Source organism: Mirounga leonina, unplaced genomic scaffold, assembly GCF_011800145.1.
Source record: "Mirounga leonina isolate KUSES-001 unplaced genomic scaffold, KU_Mleo_1.0 Mir_204, whole genome shotgun sequence".
Taxonomy (NCBI): Eukaryota; Metazoa; Chordata; class Mammalia; order Carnivora; family Phocidae; genus Mirounga; species Mirounga leonina.
In genome coordinates, this window is record NW_023270513.1 from 5162487 (window position 1) to 5176873 (window position 14387).

Below are 14387 nucleotides of genomic sequence, written 5' to 3' on the forward strand. Positions count from 1 at the left end.
ATTCAGCGAGACTCACGTCTCTAAGCCTGAGGTGGGCGGAAGCGGGCAGTGGGTGCTGGAAAGACACCCTCCGCAAGCGGCTCAGCCAAGTCCGGAGGGCCGGAAGATCGGCCCTTGCCCAACTGGCTGCTTGACCTGGCGTCGACTCCTAGTTCCCCACTGCGGGACAGAGAGCCGGGAGGAGCCTAAGCTGAGCTTGGGCTCCGGCCCCGCCTGGGCCCGGCCCCCTCCGGTGTCACTGCACCTCCCTCCCTTCCTGGCCCAGCCCCCGGACCAGACCCGGCCCTCTACCGCTCCTCTGGGCTCCAGGTTGGCGCAAACAAAACCCTGATTGACTGCCCGGAGGGGCGGGCCTCGCTGCCGGGCTGTCTCCTCCCCTTCGCGCCCCGCCAGGGATTTGCCGGGAAGGGCGGGGGCGAAGGGGGAGAGACCGGGGGGGGGGGGGGGCTGCGCAGGACCGTGGGAGGCTGAGCCCCCAGCTCTAGAAGATTGTGCCCACCTTCTGTCCGAAGTCTGGGCTTTCCCCTCCAGGTCGCTCTCCCCAAACCCAAGTGGGGGACAAAGAGATTCCTGAGGGCAGGGTGGGGTCTCTCACAGTCCAACTCTTGTCCTGGGGTCCTCGGGACCACCTCCGTTCCAGGCTGCTTGTGAGGAAGAAGGGAGTGGGAGAAAAGGACAGTGGGGTCTTCCCTGGAAATTCTGGGGTGATCAATGCCTGTTTGGAACCCGTGGGGAGGAGAAGGCAGGGGGAGCAGGATAGTTTGTGGAAAAACCATTTAAACTCTCCCTCTACTGGGTATCTGGACAAGGAGGACAGGATCCAGTAGTTGGGAAAGGAAGTTGAGGTAGGGAGCAGCGGCTAGGGTAGGTAGGCGAGTATGGGGAGCAGGAAGGGCTAGGGAGAAGAGCGAGGCTGTAGCGGCTGCCTGTTGAGGGAGGAAGAGGTGGGGGGGAGAAGAGGAGGGGGAGGAGAGAGATGACATGGGGAGAGCAGAAGGGGGGTTGGACGTGGGAGGAGGAGGAGAGGACTCGAGGGACCGTCTGTCGCGGGACAGGCGGGCCAGCTGGGGCGCGGAGCCGGGAGGAGGAGGCAGCGGCGGCAGCAGTGCTCGGAGCGGCGGCGGCAGCGGCAGCAGCGGCGGCAGCGGCGGCGGCAGCAGCAGCAGCAGCAGCAGCAGCAGAAACAAGTACCAGCCACACAGCGGCTCCTCCCGCCGGAGCAGCCACAGTCCCCCTGCCGAGATGGCGCTGCAAAGCCTGGCGAGCAAGGAAGCCAAGGGGCCCTGGCGGGAAGCAGACCAGGAACAGCAGGAGTGGGTGGGTAGCCCCGAGCCAGAGCCCGAGCCGGAGCCGGTGCCCGTGCCCCCACCCGAGCCGCAGCCGGAGCCGCAGCCGGAGCCCCAGCCCCTACCGGACCCTGCACCCTTGCCGGAGCTGGAATTTGAGCCCGAGCCAGTGCATGAATCCAAGTCCACGCCCACCGTGGAGACCCGCGGCACCGCGCGCGGCTTTCAGCCCCCCGAAGGTGGCTTCGGCTGGATGGTGGTCTTCGCTGCCACCTGGTGCAACGGCTCCATCTTTGGCATCCAGAACTCTTTTGGGATCCTCTACTCCATGCTGCTGCAGGAGGAGAGAGAGAAAAATCGCCAAGTGGAGTTCCAAGCAGGTGAGTGGCCCCGTGCGCCCCTCCTGGCATTCTGGGCAAGGGTGTCCTCCGCTCCCACTGCCGCCGACTCCTGACCTCTCCGTCGGAGGCGCCCCTTCAGCTTTCTGCTGCGTCTCCTCCCCCTTGTCCCTTGCCCACGGCGCTGCTAAGGCGCGGGTTGCGGGGCTCAGGGCACCCTTACCTATGGAGACTAGGCGCAAGACGTCCCTTGGGTGGGACCTGGGATATTCATTGATCACAGGCAAGGAATGAACTTTTTAGCCCTGGTACAAATCCAGACGCACCTTTTGGGTTATTTGGGTTTTTTTTTTTTTTTTTTAAGTATGCTGACCATGTGTAGTGGGGGGAAATATTTGCAAATTTTTTTGGAGGCGGCGCGAAGTCATGGAGAGCGGAGAGAGCTGGGAGGCTGGGAGGGCTTTGAGAGAAATACCGTACTGCGGATCTCCGCAGCAGCCCCTGTTCCTGTACAGGGAGTGGAGGTGTTTTGTGTCAAAAACACTTTAAGAATCCTGGTGACTGAGCGAAGAGTCAAACACAAGGCCGGCGAGTGTGTCTGTTGGAGAGAGAGAGGGGAAGGGAGGGAGTGCGAGTGGGGTGGGCGCGCGTCTCTTTGCTCGCGGTGGTTATGACCCAGCCAGGCCAGGCCGGCCTCTACCACTCTGAGGGAGCGAGCAGATCTCTGTGCCCTCAGAGCTGAACCCCAAAGCAAGCAGGGAGGCGGTCTCCGAGGTCTCCTGCCAGAGGAGTGTAAGGCAGCTGGCAGGCTGGGCCCTGAGACTCACTCCACGCCTCCCCCAACCTGAGCCTTCCCTCCCCGGCGCCCGAGCCTCTCCACTATCTGTGGGATGCCTCGTCTGGCCTCAGCCAGAATGCCGGCCTCCACCTCTCCCACTTTTGCGTGGGGCTGACTTGGTCTTCTTCCCTAAGACAGACAGGGCTGCGGGGCATAGCCTTCGCTCTCTAGGCCTGTGGCCGCAAGACTGCAACCTTGCCGTCTCTTCGCACTGCATCTGCCCATAGGCTCTGAAGTCAGAGGAGCTATCCTGTTTTCTCAGAAAGCCCATGGCGATTCCCCTTGGCAGTTCTGATGAGGAGTCTAGGGAGGGAGCAAGGGACTTGGGATGCCTTCTCCCTGAAGGCTTGCTCCTTCTGTGGCTCCTCAGGACAGCTCTGCTGTCACTAGCTGAAAGTTCGCGGCTCAGAATACGTGGCTTTTCATAGTGTTGCCCTGGGGCTGAAGGGTTCCCTCATCTCGCCACCCCAACACGTACTTCTGCTGCCCTCTGTGGGGGCCTCCGGATTATTTATTGAACATGGAAACTTTGAATTCTAGGGCGTCCACCTGTGGATTCCCTGGGCCCTTGAACAGCCACTCCTACCGCTGCTCTGAACCAAGGACCCCCCCCTTTTTAAAGTTTGCCGTTTCACTGGGCTACCTTTGAAGAAGAGGATTTGGGGTACCGCTTGGTGCCTCTTATGACCCATTGGCACCACAATGTGTGGGTCCCACTTGAAAATTAGAGTGTGCCTCAGTAGCTGTCCAGGGCGGAGACTGCCCAGGCCACACTGATGACCAGGCATAGGGGGGTCCCTGGACTGTGTAGAACAACTGGGAGTAAGGTCACTGCCATACTCACCCCTGGGACTACCTTTTCCTTGCTTTGATGCAGTTCAGGGGCTCTTGGGAAGGCAGCCAGGGTAAGGCCTCTGGCTGTTGCCTAGGTTACCTAGGAGGACACCTGCTGAGCATTGCCCTGTGGTTGAAGGCAGGCTGTTGGCCTTCAGAGTCAGTGGCAAAGTCTGGGTGGAACTTCATGGGAGGTAGTGGGGGATGGGCTGAAGCTAGGTCCTGGCATTCATGTGGTGTGAGCAGGCCTAGAGCTGGGCCCTTCAGAGTATGTAATAAAACTTGGAAAAACCACTACTTTACCAGGAAGAGGTTTACTGCTGGGGAACAAACTTCAAAGTAGGTGATCATAGGGGACTCAGGGGGAGGGCTGGCTGGGACTTTCCGGTCAAGACCTCACAGTGCAGCTGGGAAAGGGGGGGGACGGCAGTGGGCTGTGCAGAGGTGTGGCTGGTGTGTACTCTGACACAGACTAGGTCCATTGAAGGGCTGGGTTTACTGGTTTAAATTATGGTGAGTATAGGTCAGGAAGGGACAGAAAGGAATTTGGTATGTCCTTAGGGTCTCAGAATACTTTGGCTTGGGTCCTTGCTGTGGTGCATCTTGAATTCATGAAAGTTATTTTTGATGCTGGATGCTCTTGGGAACACCTCAGTTTTTATTTTGAAAAGGTCAAGAATACCCCACCACATTTCTGAGCTCCTAGAAAATCTCATCCTTAGCACTACCTTTCTTGGTCCCCTCAGCTTTCCCAAGTAACCATTCAGATCCTGAGATTCCAAAGGTGTCTCTGCCTCCACATGCTTTCTACAGTTTACTCAAAATTTCCCAGCAACTTGTGCCACAGCACTGGGGTCTCAAAAGGATAGAAGAAGCCAGTAGAAGCTTTGCTAAAATGTTTATCAGCCAGCATTTGCCTAATAACCATTCTGGGGAACATGGAACATATACCCCCATAATCACGGAGGTTGGTGCATTGTCCATTTCTATTAATGCGGTGCATTGTCCATTTCTATTAATATCTGACATGCCTTTTATCTCTAAAAATCTGTGAATTTAATGTTTGGAGGCATCCTACACCCCAGATTCTCTTTGGCTAGGCCTAATATCTTTACAGTTCTAAAGCTGCCACTGAATGGCTTTATGAATCTAAGGTTCTGCAGATAATTGTAACTGTTATGAGGGAGCCCCAGAGAAAGGTAGTTTTGTTGTTTGGGGGCTAACTCCACATCAGAGGGGTCTCTGGGCATGGGGAAAAGCCACGGAGAGTAGAAAGGACGTGGAATTCAGGCCATTCTAGAGCATGCAATGTACAGTTTTTGTGGATTCTGTGATGTGTAGAGTTCTGTGGTGGCACGAACAGTATATCTTGTGCCTTCTCTTCACCTGTTTTTGAAGGGAAGCCAACTTTCCCTTGGTCCTATGCCTGACACAAATAGCAGGCAAAAGGTTCCTGAGATGGAGGCAAGTGACCAAGGTCTGGTTTAGGGGGAAAAGGAAAAGATCAAGAGAGAAATGAGCCCATACTTTTTTCAGAGCTTGTAGGAAATTTGGGAGTCCCCCTGCCCGGACCAAGCAGCAGACAGGACAGGGCAGCCAGGCAATCTAGTGAAAAGTATAGCATGGCTTCTTGGTTTCAGTTTTTCTTGTAGCTCTGCAAGAAATATAGGCTCATTTCTCTCCTGATCTTTTCCTTTCCCCCCAAAACTAGACCAACTGACCTTGGTCAGTTGCCTATATCTCAGGAACCTTTTGCCTGCCACTCCTCCCAGGCATAGGACCCAGGGAAAGTTGACTTTTGGAGGAAAGAGGATAAAGAAGAACAAGATAGCATTGGTTGTGGGCCCCAGGTCATTATTGGAACCCTAAGTGGGTTGGAGCTAGGGAAGGCTTAGGGTTGGGGATCCAGGGTAGACCAAGCCAGAGTTGTTAACATTGGCTCTAAGCTTAGGTCTTTTTAAATGTGCTCCAGAGAAAACCCTTTACTCTGCACTTTCCACCTTGACTGACAGTCTAACACTGAGCCATAAAATATGATGGGAGGCATCTTTTATTGCATAGTTTATAAGCATGGTCCTTGTAGGCTCCTAGGTTGGAGGATAGGGACTAGGGCTCACACCACCCAGGGAAGGGGACAATGGTCAGGAAAGTCTGTTACTGGGTACAAGATAGTTCAGACTCATGGATCACTCAAATGGAGACAGAATTTTCTAGGCATGGGGAAAATGGTACACTATGTATTTAGACAGAGAGTCCCAAGGATGGGTTGGGTCAAAGGCAGGTTAGGCTATATTTCTCTTCCCCATCTTAGGGCCTTTCATTGCTTGGTTCATGTCTCACTGGGCTGACTACTAAATTGCTATGTTTAGGAACCAGGTATTTTTTGAGCAAATCTGCCAGGGTCTTGCCTTTGGCTGAAAGCTTTTGCCTACTGTCCAGATAAACTTGATCACGTTGGTTTAAAGCCTGCAATGGAACTTTAGGCCACAGGGCCATTGGTCAGGCATCTTTCAAGTAACTCTTCTGCCTCCCTTCCAACCAAACTGGATCCCAAACTAGGACCTTGACTCATACTGGAAGGGATGAGGAGGAGAGGTTGGGGTATTTGGAAGCCAACCAGGGGGATGCTTGTTGTAGCTGGAGTAGCTGGTTGAGGTTGGATCCCTGGCTCACTGTCCACTGACCTCAAATGCTCATTCTAAATATAAATCTGGACCCCAAAGGGCTGGTGATCTCAGTAATACCAGCTAGACAGTGACTAGGAGTTAGACAGCTTGTGCCCCTGACTTGCTCTGTGACTTTGAGCAGGCACTTTACCTCTCTGTACTTCAGTTTATCTATCTGAAAAATGAGAGGGTTTGACTAGATGAACTTTATAGCTATGCCATTCTATCCTTCTAGATTTATGTGATATTTTATTCTTTACTATTCACTTGGCATACATTTTGACTCATTCAGACAAAATTGAAATTTGTTAATCTGCCTGAGTGAAGATGTAGACAGGCTGGGGAGAGATTGGGGAAGCAATGAAAAAAACCACATAGATATTATTTTTCCATGTCATATGTATTTAGAGATTATAGGGCTGCTTATATATACCATTGTTGTTGGAAAGATCCACTCCTTTTTGCCCAGTGTATAAGGGCAACCCTGGATATACAACTGCTTCTCCCAGAATGCCCTGCTCAGTATGGAACTGGGCCCCCAAGAAAATTCCCTCAACTTGGCCGGCTGCAGGCTAGCAGAGTGGGTCTGTATGCTACTGTTTCCCAGCATATGAGCCTATTCCTAAAAAGCATTAAACTATAAGCATTTCCTTAAGTCTCAGTTTGGACCCTTCCCCTGAAACTTAATTTCCCATAGCTCATTCTTACTTCTCAGAAATGCATAGTTACTATGACCTTGGTTTGCTGTTACTTCAGGAAAGAAGAGTAAACCAAGATTCCTAAATGTGATATAGTGGTTTTCTTCAGGGAGCTTCAGACAGGGCAGCTTTATAACTGGGTTAGAACTGTTGCCTGGGTCCCACTGTGGATGGGTGTGGGAGGACTGTTGTTTCAGTCTTAGAGGAGGCCCTACTGGGTATCCACAATCCCCGGTCAACTTCGGCTTCACTCAGGGCTTAGCTGAGAGTGTGGCTACTGGACAAGCAGTCATAGAGCTCTCTCTCATTTTCCCCTAAATTTATACTTGCTTGTCATTGGAAACATTTCCTCCAATGCCATGAAGAGTAAACAAGCAGCTGGATTATCAACATTTGCAGAAATATGTAAAGGATGCCATCTTGACCTTTTGAACAGACCAGTTTCCCAAGAGGGTGTACTGCTTTTACCACCAGCATCTTTTTGTTTTGTTGCCTTTTGAAAATAAATAATCATTTACTCTTTTCAGATTGTGTAAAAGATGGAGTGAGCTTTCTTGCCTTTAAAGGAACTGTCTCACTTGGGATTCAATGAGCAAACCTTAGAGAAAAGGCTTTATTCATAACACACACACACACACACACACACACACACACACACACACCATACACCTCACCTGAAGCCATGGATTAGGAAAGAAGTTTTTTCCCATCTGTTTATGGAATCAGGTTTAACATAATAGAGGCTTCTATAGGGGTTATGGCAGACTAGCACAAAGGGCCCGGAATGAAAAACTTGTTAGGTGAGGGTGATGGAGAGGAGATGACCAGCCTGGTCTGTACATCTTGGCCTGGACCCCTTTGTAACTCCCCAACACTGGAGCGTGGAAACAATATAAGTTTCTTCCTGCTTCCATCCGTCCCCTTATCCTGCATCCCTCTCGGTACTCAAAGGTCAATGGGAAGAGGATTTAGGACACTCCAGCCCTCTCCCATCTTAGAAATGACAGAGCACTAAGCCTAAGGACATTTAATTACCTACCTTGCAGGTGGGTGCTGTGGTTACTAATGTGAAATCACTTGGCACCTATTTGTGGGTGTTGAATGTGGCCTGTTTGGGTGGCTTGAGGAAGTATATGCCTCTTCACCCTGGTAGTCTTGCCTACCTTTATCTTTTACTTTGCTCCAGCTTCTGGGGTTGAAAGGAGAAGAAGGGATGAAATTGGCTCTCCTAACCATATTTTCCTGGCTCCTCCCATTTTCATAGTGTATATGTATCACCTTTGCTAGATATGTCATCTTCTTTCCTCACAGTATTGTTATCTCTCTTCTTTCTCTTTCTCTTGCTCAATTAAAGGAACAACTGGAGTTTAAGATATTGTACAGGCCCAACTCCAGCCTGGATCTTGACCCATTTCTACACATCCCACAGAGGAATCTCTTCCTTTTCCCCCTTTCTTCCCTCTCTTACTGTCCACTTTCTGGGGGAAAGGTAACTTTCTATATAGCATTCAAGAATGTGGAAGTCATCACCTCTGGATTTTTGCAGTAAGACAGCTGCTATGAACCTGTTTTTATCATTTCCACACCCTCTTTTTTCATAACCCTGGGACCCCAGCCAAGGAAATAGTATTGTAGCAGGTCTTACCCAATTGTAGTCAACAAATGTCCTGGTCAGTTGCACCCCTCTCTCTTCAAGTCCTTACTTTCCTTGTTCTGTGCCAACTGAACCTCCAGAGATTTCAGATTGGTTTTCAGTAGCTTCAGTGGCTCTGGATAGAACAGAAGTCTTCATTCTATTTTGAGTCTCATCATCTCTCTTCTTGCCAAAAAATACTACAGAATTGATTGTAGAGAAGTTAGAGAAGGGAGGAGGCAGACACCCAGATCCTAACTAGAGTCCAAAGTGCTGTCAGTGAGGGTAGAAAGAGTGGAAGTGAAGCTCCCAGGTTAGTTGCTTCCCTACTTCTGCATAGCTGAAGGGAAAAGCGGAAGGGAAATGTCGCTAGACAAGCAGTCCTTACACAGTCTTTTTGCTCAGCTTATCCTGTGGATCTACCCACCCACCCTCTTATCCAGGCTGAAAGGGTATGTACATGCACCCATACATCCAGACCTGTGTGTACGTGTGTATGTATAGCTGGGCATGTGATGTCTGTCTGGGCCAGTTAGCACAGTTGCTTAGAACACAGCACCTATGAGGCTGAGATCACAGATTCAGTCACTTGTTCAGGTCACTGAGCTTCTCACAAAGAAAAGAGCTCTTCTGTTCACCACCCATGCCCTTCATGTGGGGCTGCCACTAATCCCAAGAGGACTGGATAAAAGTATGGAGATGACTCACTATAAGCCCTCCCTGCTACTTATTATTATTATTATCATTATTATTAACATTTATTTAGCATTTTGCAATTAAATCTGTGCCAGCATTATATTAAATTCTTTTTTAAAAATTTATTTTATTATGTTATGTTAGTCACCATACAACACATCATTAGTTTTTGATGTGGTGATCCATGATTCATTGTTTTTGTATAACACCCAGTGCTCCCTACTGGGTATTTGCCCCAAAGATACAAATGTAGGGATCTGAAGGGGTACGTGCACCCCGAAGTTTATAGCAGCAATGTCCACAATAGCCAAACTGTGGAAAGAGCCAAGATGTCCATTGACAGATGAATGGATAAAGAGGATGTGGTATATATATACAAAGGAATATTATGCCGTCAAAAGGAATGAAATCTTGCCATTTGCAACGACGTGGATGGAACTGTAGGGTGTTATGTTGAGCGAAATAAGTCAATCAGAGAAAGAGGTGTATCATATGACGTCACTGATATGAGGAATTCTTAATCTAAGGAAACAAACTGAGGGTTGCTGGAGTGGTGGGGGGTGGGAAGGATGGGGTGGCTGGGTGATAGACATTGGGGAGGGTATGTGCTATGGTGAGCACTGTGAATTGTGCAAGACTGTTGAATCAGAGATCTGTACCTCTGAAACAAATAATACATTATATGTTAAAAAAAAAAAAAAGAAGAAGATAGCAGGAGGGGAAGAATGAAGGAGGGGAAATTGGAGGGGGAGACGAACCATGAGAGATGATGGACTCTGAAAAACAAACTGAGGGTTCTAGAGGGGAGGGGGTAGGAGGATGTGTTAGCCTGGTGTTGGGTATTAAAGAGGGCACATTTGCATGGAACACTGGGTGTTATACGCAAACAATGAATCATGGAACACTACATCAAAAACTAATGATGTAATGTATGGTGATTAACATAACATAATAATAAAAAATAAATTAAAAAAACACCCAGTGCTCCATGCAGTACATGCCCTCCTTAATACCCATCACTGGGCTAACCCATCCCCCCAACCCCCTCCCCTCTAAAACCCTCAGTTTGTTTCTCAGAGTCCATAGTCTCTCATGGTTCACCTCTCCCTCCGATTTCCCCCCTTCATTTTCCCCTTCCTTCTCCTAATGTCCTCCAAAATTAAATTCTTTACATGTACCAACTCATTTTAATTCTCAACAACACTATGAAATTTGGTACCATTATTTTCTCCATTTTGTAGATAAAAAGAGGCACAGAAGTTAAGTAACTTGCTTAAGCTCATATAGGAAATAATGGCAGAGCCAGGATTTGAACACAGAGAATCTGAGTCCAGAATTCCTGCTTTTATATATCACCTAATGGGATATATCACCTACTATATCCCGTAGTAAGGATGGGAAGAGGCAGCTACCAAGAAGACTGCTGCCAAGTTTTCCATTCCTGTAGCCTCAGGGCATCCTTATGACTAAGGGATAAGAAAGATGGCCTGGAAAGGGTTTAGTAGACAGAAGTCTGACAGTCTTGTGATGTATGACATACTCCTCTAACTACCCATCTCACTCTACCCAGAGTCATGATCCCATAGAAATGGTCTCTTCTTAATTGTTTAGCCTTGAACAAGTTATATAAACTTCCAAGTCTTCAGTGTTCTCATCTGCACAATGGAATTAACAATATTTTATAGGACTATGAAGTATCCAATGAGATTATGTATACATAAGATCTTTGTAAACTGTGAAGGGGTTGGTATTATTCTTATTTCCAGGAACCTTTCCCAGCCCCTAGAAATTGAGTTGCTATACCTTTCTTTAAATGTTTCTGGAAGGGGAATCAACCCTCCTCCTCACATTCTACCTCCCCACTCAATCTCTTCCTCATATCCCCTCTGTATTATTCTGCAATTTGACCTGAGTGTCCTGTAGCTAAGGACTGGCTGTGTTTTCTTTGTTCCTCAGTTCTCTAAGAGCTCAGAGAAAGGAGGGGCCTGATCCCAAGTCATATACATTCAAGGAAACAAGGCATGTTAAAATATTTACAGCTCTTGGCAGGAGCTCACAAACTTCCCTACAAGTCAAGGGCTGAGCTTTTTAGTAGGAATTGCTAGGGATTGGGGGGTGAGTGGTGGGTGAAGTTAGGGCGTCACTTCCTCCCGAGGGTCTCTCACAGAGCTTCTGTTCTCTTGCAGGTAGTGAGGAAGAAGGAAAGGGATATTTAGGGTCAGAAGGTCTGGGGCAGGCCACATTAAGCATAGAAGGGGCCTTGCTCTTTTGTATTCAGTTTTGGAGTGGGCCAATTTCCTTGTGTTCTAAACAGGATAGCCCTGGAGAACAGAGGCCACAGAAGGCCAGAGGCTTGGAGGAAGACTGCAATAGCAGTTTTGAACAAGCATTTCAGTGACCACTTAGGGAGCCTCCATTAAGACCATCTAGTAGGCAAACCCGAATGGAAATGTTTCTCTTCTTTGTTGCAAACAACAAAACAAAATCTCCAAGCCCTTCTCTGAGACCAAGATTTCAAATATAGTAGGATTCACCCTTTTGATTTTTGGTTATTTAAATGTCTGAGCTGGAATGCATTTTGGAGACCATCTTATCCTACCCCATCTGGTTCCCATTTTATAGGTAGAGAACTGAGATCTGGAAAGATGTGACCTCAATCAACATTATAGTCAGATGATTATAGTGCAGATTAGTTTGTAAGAGGGATTGGGAAATGGGTGCAAAGGATGGGGCTTTTGGTACCCTGGGAGGTCCCCAATCCAATTCACTGGCATACTGCCCCCTTCCCTCCCTGAACTTTTCCAAAGTCAATCCCCAGGCACTACTTTGTGGAAAGAGATTGTATTGTGTTTTAATAAATGTGATTTTATTTATTTAATATGAGACAAAATTCAAGAGGTGCAACACTGTAAAGTCTCTCTCTAACCCCTCTCACCCAGTACCCTGTTCCCCTCCCTAGAGGCCACCAGTGTTGCTGGTGTGTGTCCTTCCAGAGATATTCTGTATACGTACAAGCAGTTGTGTGTGTGTGTGTGTGTGTGTGTACACTCTATTTTTAAAATACAAATGGTAACCCATACTTCATTTTATCCTCCACCTTGCCTTTTATACTTCAAAATATATCTTGGATATTATTGCACATTAAATCCATAAAGTCCTCACTCTTTCTTTGTAATTGCACAGTATTCTATTATATGGGTATATCATATTTTATTTAATCAACACTTTGCTAATAGGCATTAAAGCTTGATTCAATTAATTACCACATGGCTGGCTTTGACAAAGTTGTCAATTTCTTTTCTTTTTTTTTTTTTAAAGATTTTATTTATTTATTTGACAGAGAGAGACACAGCGAGAGAGGGAACACAAGCAGGGGGAGTGGGAGAGGGAGAAGCAGGCTCCCCGCAGAGCAGGGAGCCCGATGCGGGACTCGATCCCAGGACCCCGGGATCATGACCCGAGCCGAAGGCAGTCGCCTAACCAACTGAGCCACCCAGGCGCCCCAAAGTTGTCAATTTCTTAAAGTCTGAGTTTTCTCATGCATAAAATAGGGATAATAATAACATCTTTCATTATTGCTATGGAGATTAAATGAGATGAGGCATACAAAATATTTAGCATATAGCCAGGTACATACTAAATGTCCAATACATGTTAGTTTTCTCCCTGCTCACAAACCTTCCCCATATCCTCTACCCAATTCAATTAATGTTGGTTCAATTCAGGTCAGTAAGTGTTTTTTTGTGTGCAAGGCTAGATCTTGGATGAGCCCAAGAAGGAAAAGTCCCTCAAGAAGTTTATAATTTCTTTGCAAAGACATAACATACCAAACAACTGCAGATTATTGCTAAGTAGTAAAGATATATGCATATATATAATTGAATGCAATTTTTGTGTGGTGATGTGGAAAAGGAGAAATGAATGTGAGGAATCAAGAGGAATCAAGGACGGTTTGCTAGGAGAGTTGTAACTCAAAATGGGATTTAACTAAGTGAAGAAGAGCCTATGAATTGGGCAGTGTCAGGATGAAGGTTGAGAATTGGACAGTCTGATTGTTGCTCAAAGTCTGGGTCTTTGCCCTCTGAGAGTCCAGTGAGTCACTGTTCCCCATTAGGCCCTAACCCAGCAGGCGGGGTAGAGTGGAGGGGCAGGAGAAGAGGAAGATACTGAGCACATTTAGAGAGAAGGGCACAGGGTGGGAGGATATCTGGGCATTGGGCCACGGAATGAGGTGCCTGCAAATGGCTTGTGGCATAGCTTGCCCAACCTACACCACCTGCTCTTCCATGTCAGCAGCCCAGGCACTTTTTCTGAGGTCCGAGGGGAGGGATAAAGGACATGAGAGCAGAAATGGCAACAGCTCTCAGCCCCTTACCTTGAGTCCCAAACAGACATCCAGATGCTGTGAGTCCCAGGACAGTGGAAAACTACTGACTGGTAACAATCCCTTCTGTTTGTAGCACATTGTAGGTTATATCTTAGTTGATGTTTATCCTTGCAACAGAGACAGTTATGAAATAAAATACTCAGTTGAATCTCATCATGTGCCAACATCTTTGATCACAACAAGTGCTATGTTAAGGGGTTCTGGAAAATGGAAACTCAATGTGGTTTGTATTTAGCTAGGGAAAAGTTCACAACAGGGAAGGACTATGTAGAGACTTATATTCCTATTTTATAGTTTCAGAAAATGGAGAGCAGACTGCGGGCAAGTGAGTGGCCTAAGGTCAGACACTTAATATTTAGCAGAGCTGAGACTAGAACCCAGGTGTCCCCATTTCATGTTCCATGGGGACAGATATGTAGGAGCTCCCTGAAAGTTGGAATAGAGCTGTCCCTAAACTTGATAGCAGCTTGAAGTTTAAGTGTATGGACAAGAAGAAGTATGGTATGATGAAAAATAAACAATTGGGAGTCAAAAAGTTAAGGGAGATGGAAATGAGGGTCATGGAAGGAAGGATCTGGGCCTTGCTAAGTCTTGTTGGCTGGGATCAAGAAAGGTACTGGATTGGCAATCAGGAGACCTGGGTTCTGCTTCTAGCTCTGTGACTGGCTTTGTGACCCTGAAAAGTCCCTTCCCTTTTCTTGGCCCCAATTTTTCCACTAATGCAATAGAAGACGGGACATCCCAGAGACTTAGTGCATAAAACCATTGGCTTTTATAAACCAAAAATGTTTTGGGTGATGGGGAATGGTGAGGTAGTGAGTAAGAGAACAACTTCTCTGATGAAAATGGAAAACAATTCTTCCCAGATTTGAGAAGAGATGAGCTTTGGAAAGGGTAGCTATCCTGTGGTCTCCATCCTGTCTCCTTGGAGAATTCTATCCAAAAGAGGCAAAAACAGAACATGTGTGCACAAGTGAGCAAGTACCTCAATGCAAAGCTGAGATTTGATAG

At 47.6% G+C, this 14387-nt stretch overlaps 1 protein-coding gene across 1 annotated transcript in view; it reads left to right on the plus strand.

Moving 5' to 3' along the window:
* The first annotated feature begins 1025 nt into the window (after nt 1-1025).
* The window catches only part of SLC16A2 (solute carrier family 16 member 2), a 121528-nt gene continuing 108166 nt past the window's right edge, over nt 1026-14387 (plus strand). The window contains exon 1 of the mRNA XM_035028771.1: nt 1026-1666. Coding sequence (XP_034884662.1) covers nt 1243-1666 — 424 coding nt within the window. The 5' untranslated portion in view covers nt 1026-1242. The remainder of the gene's footprint in view (nt 1667-14387) is intronic.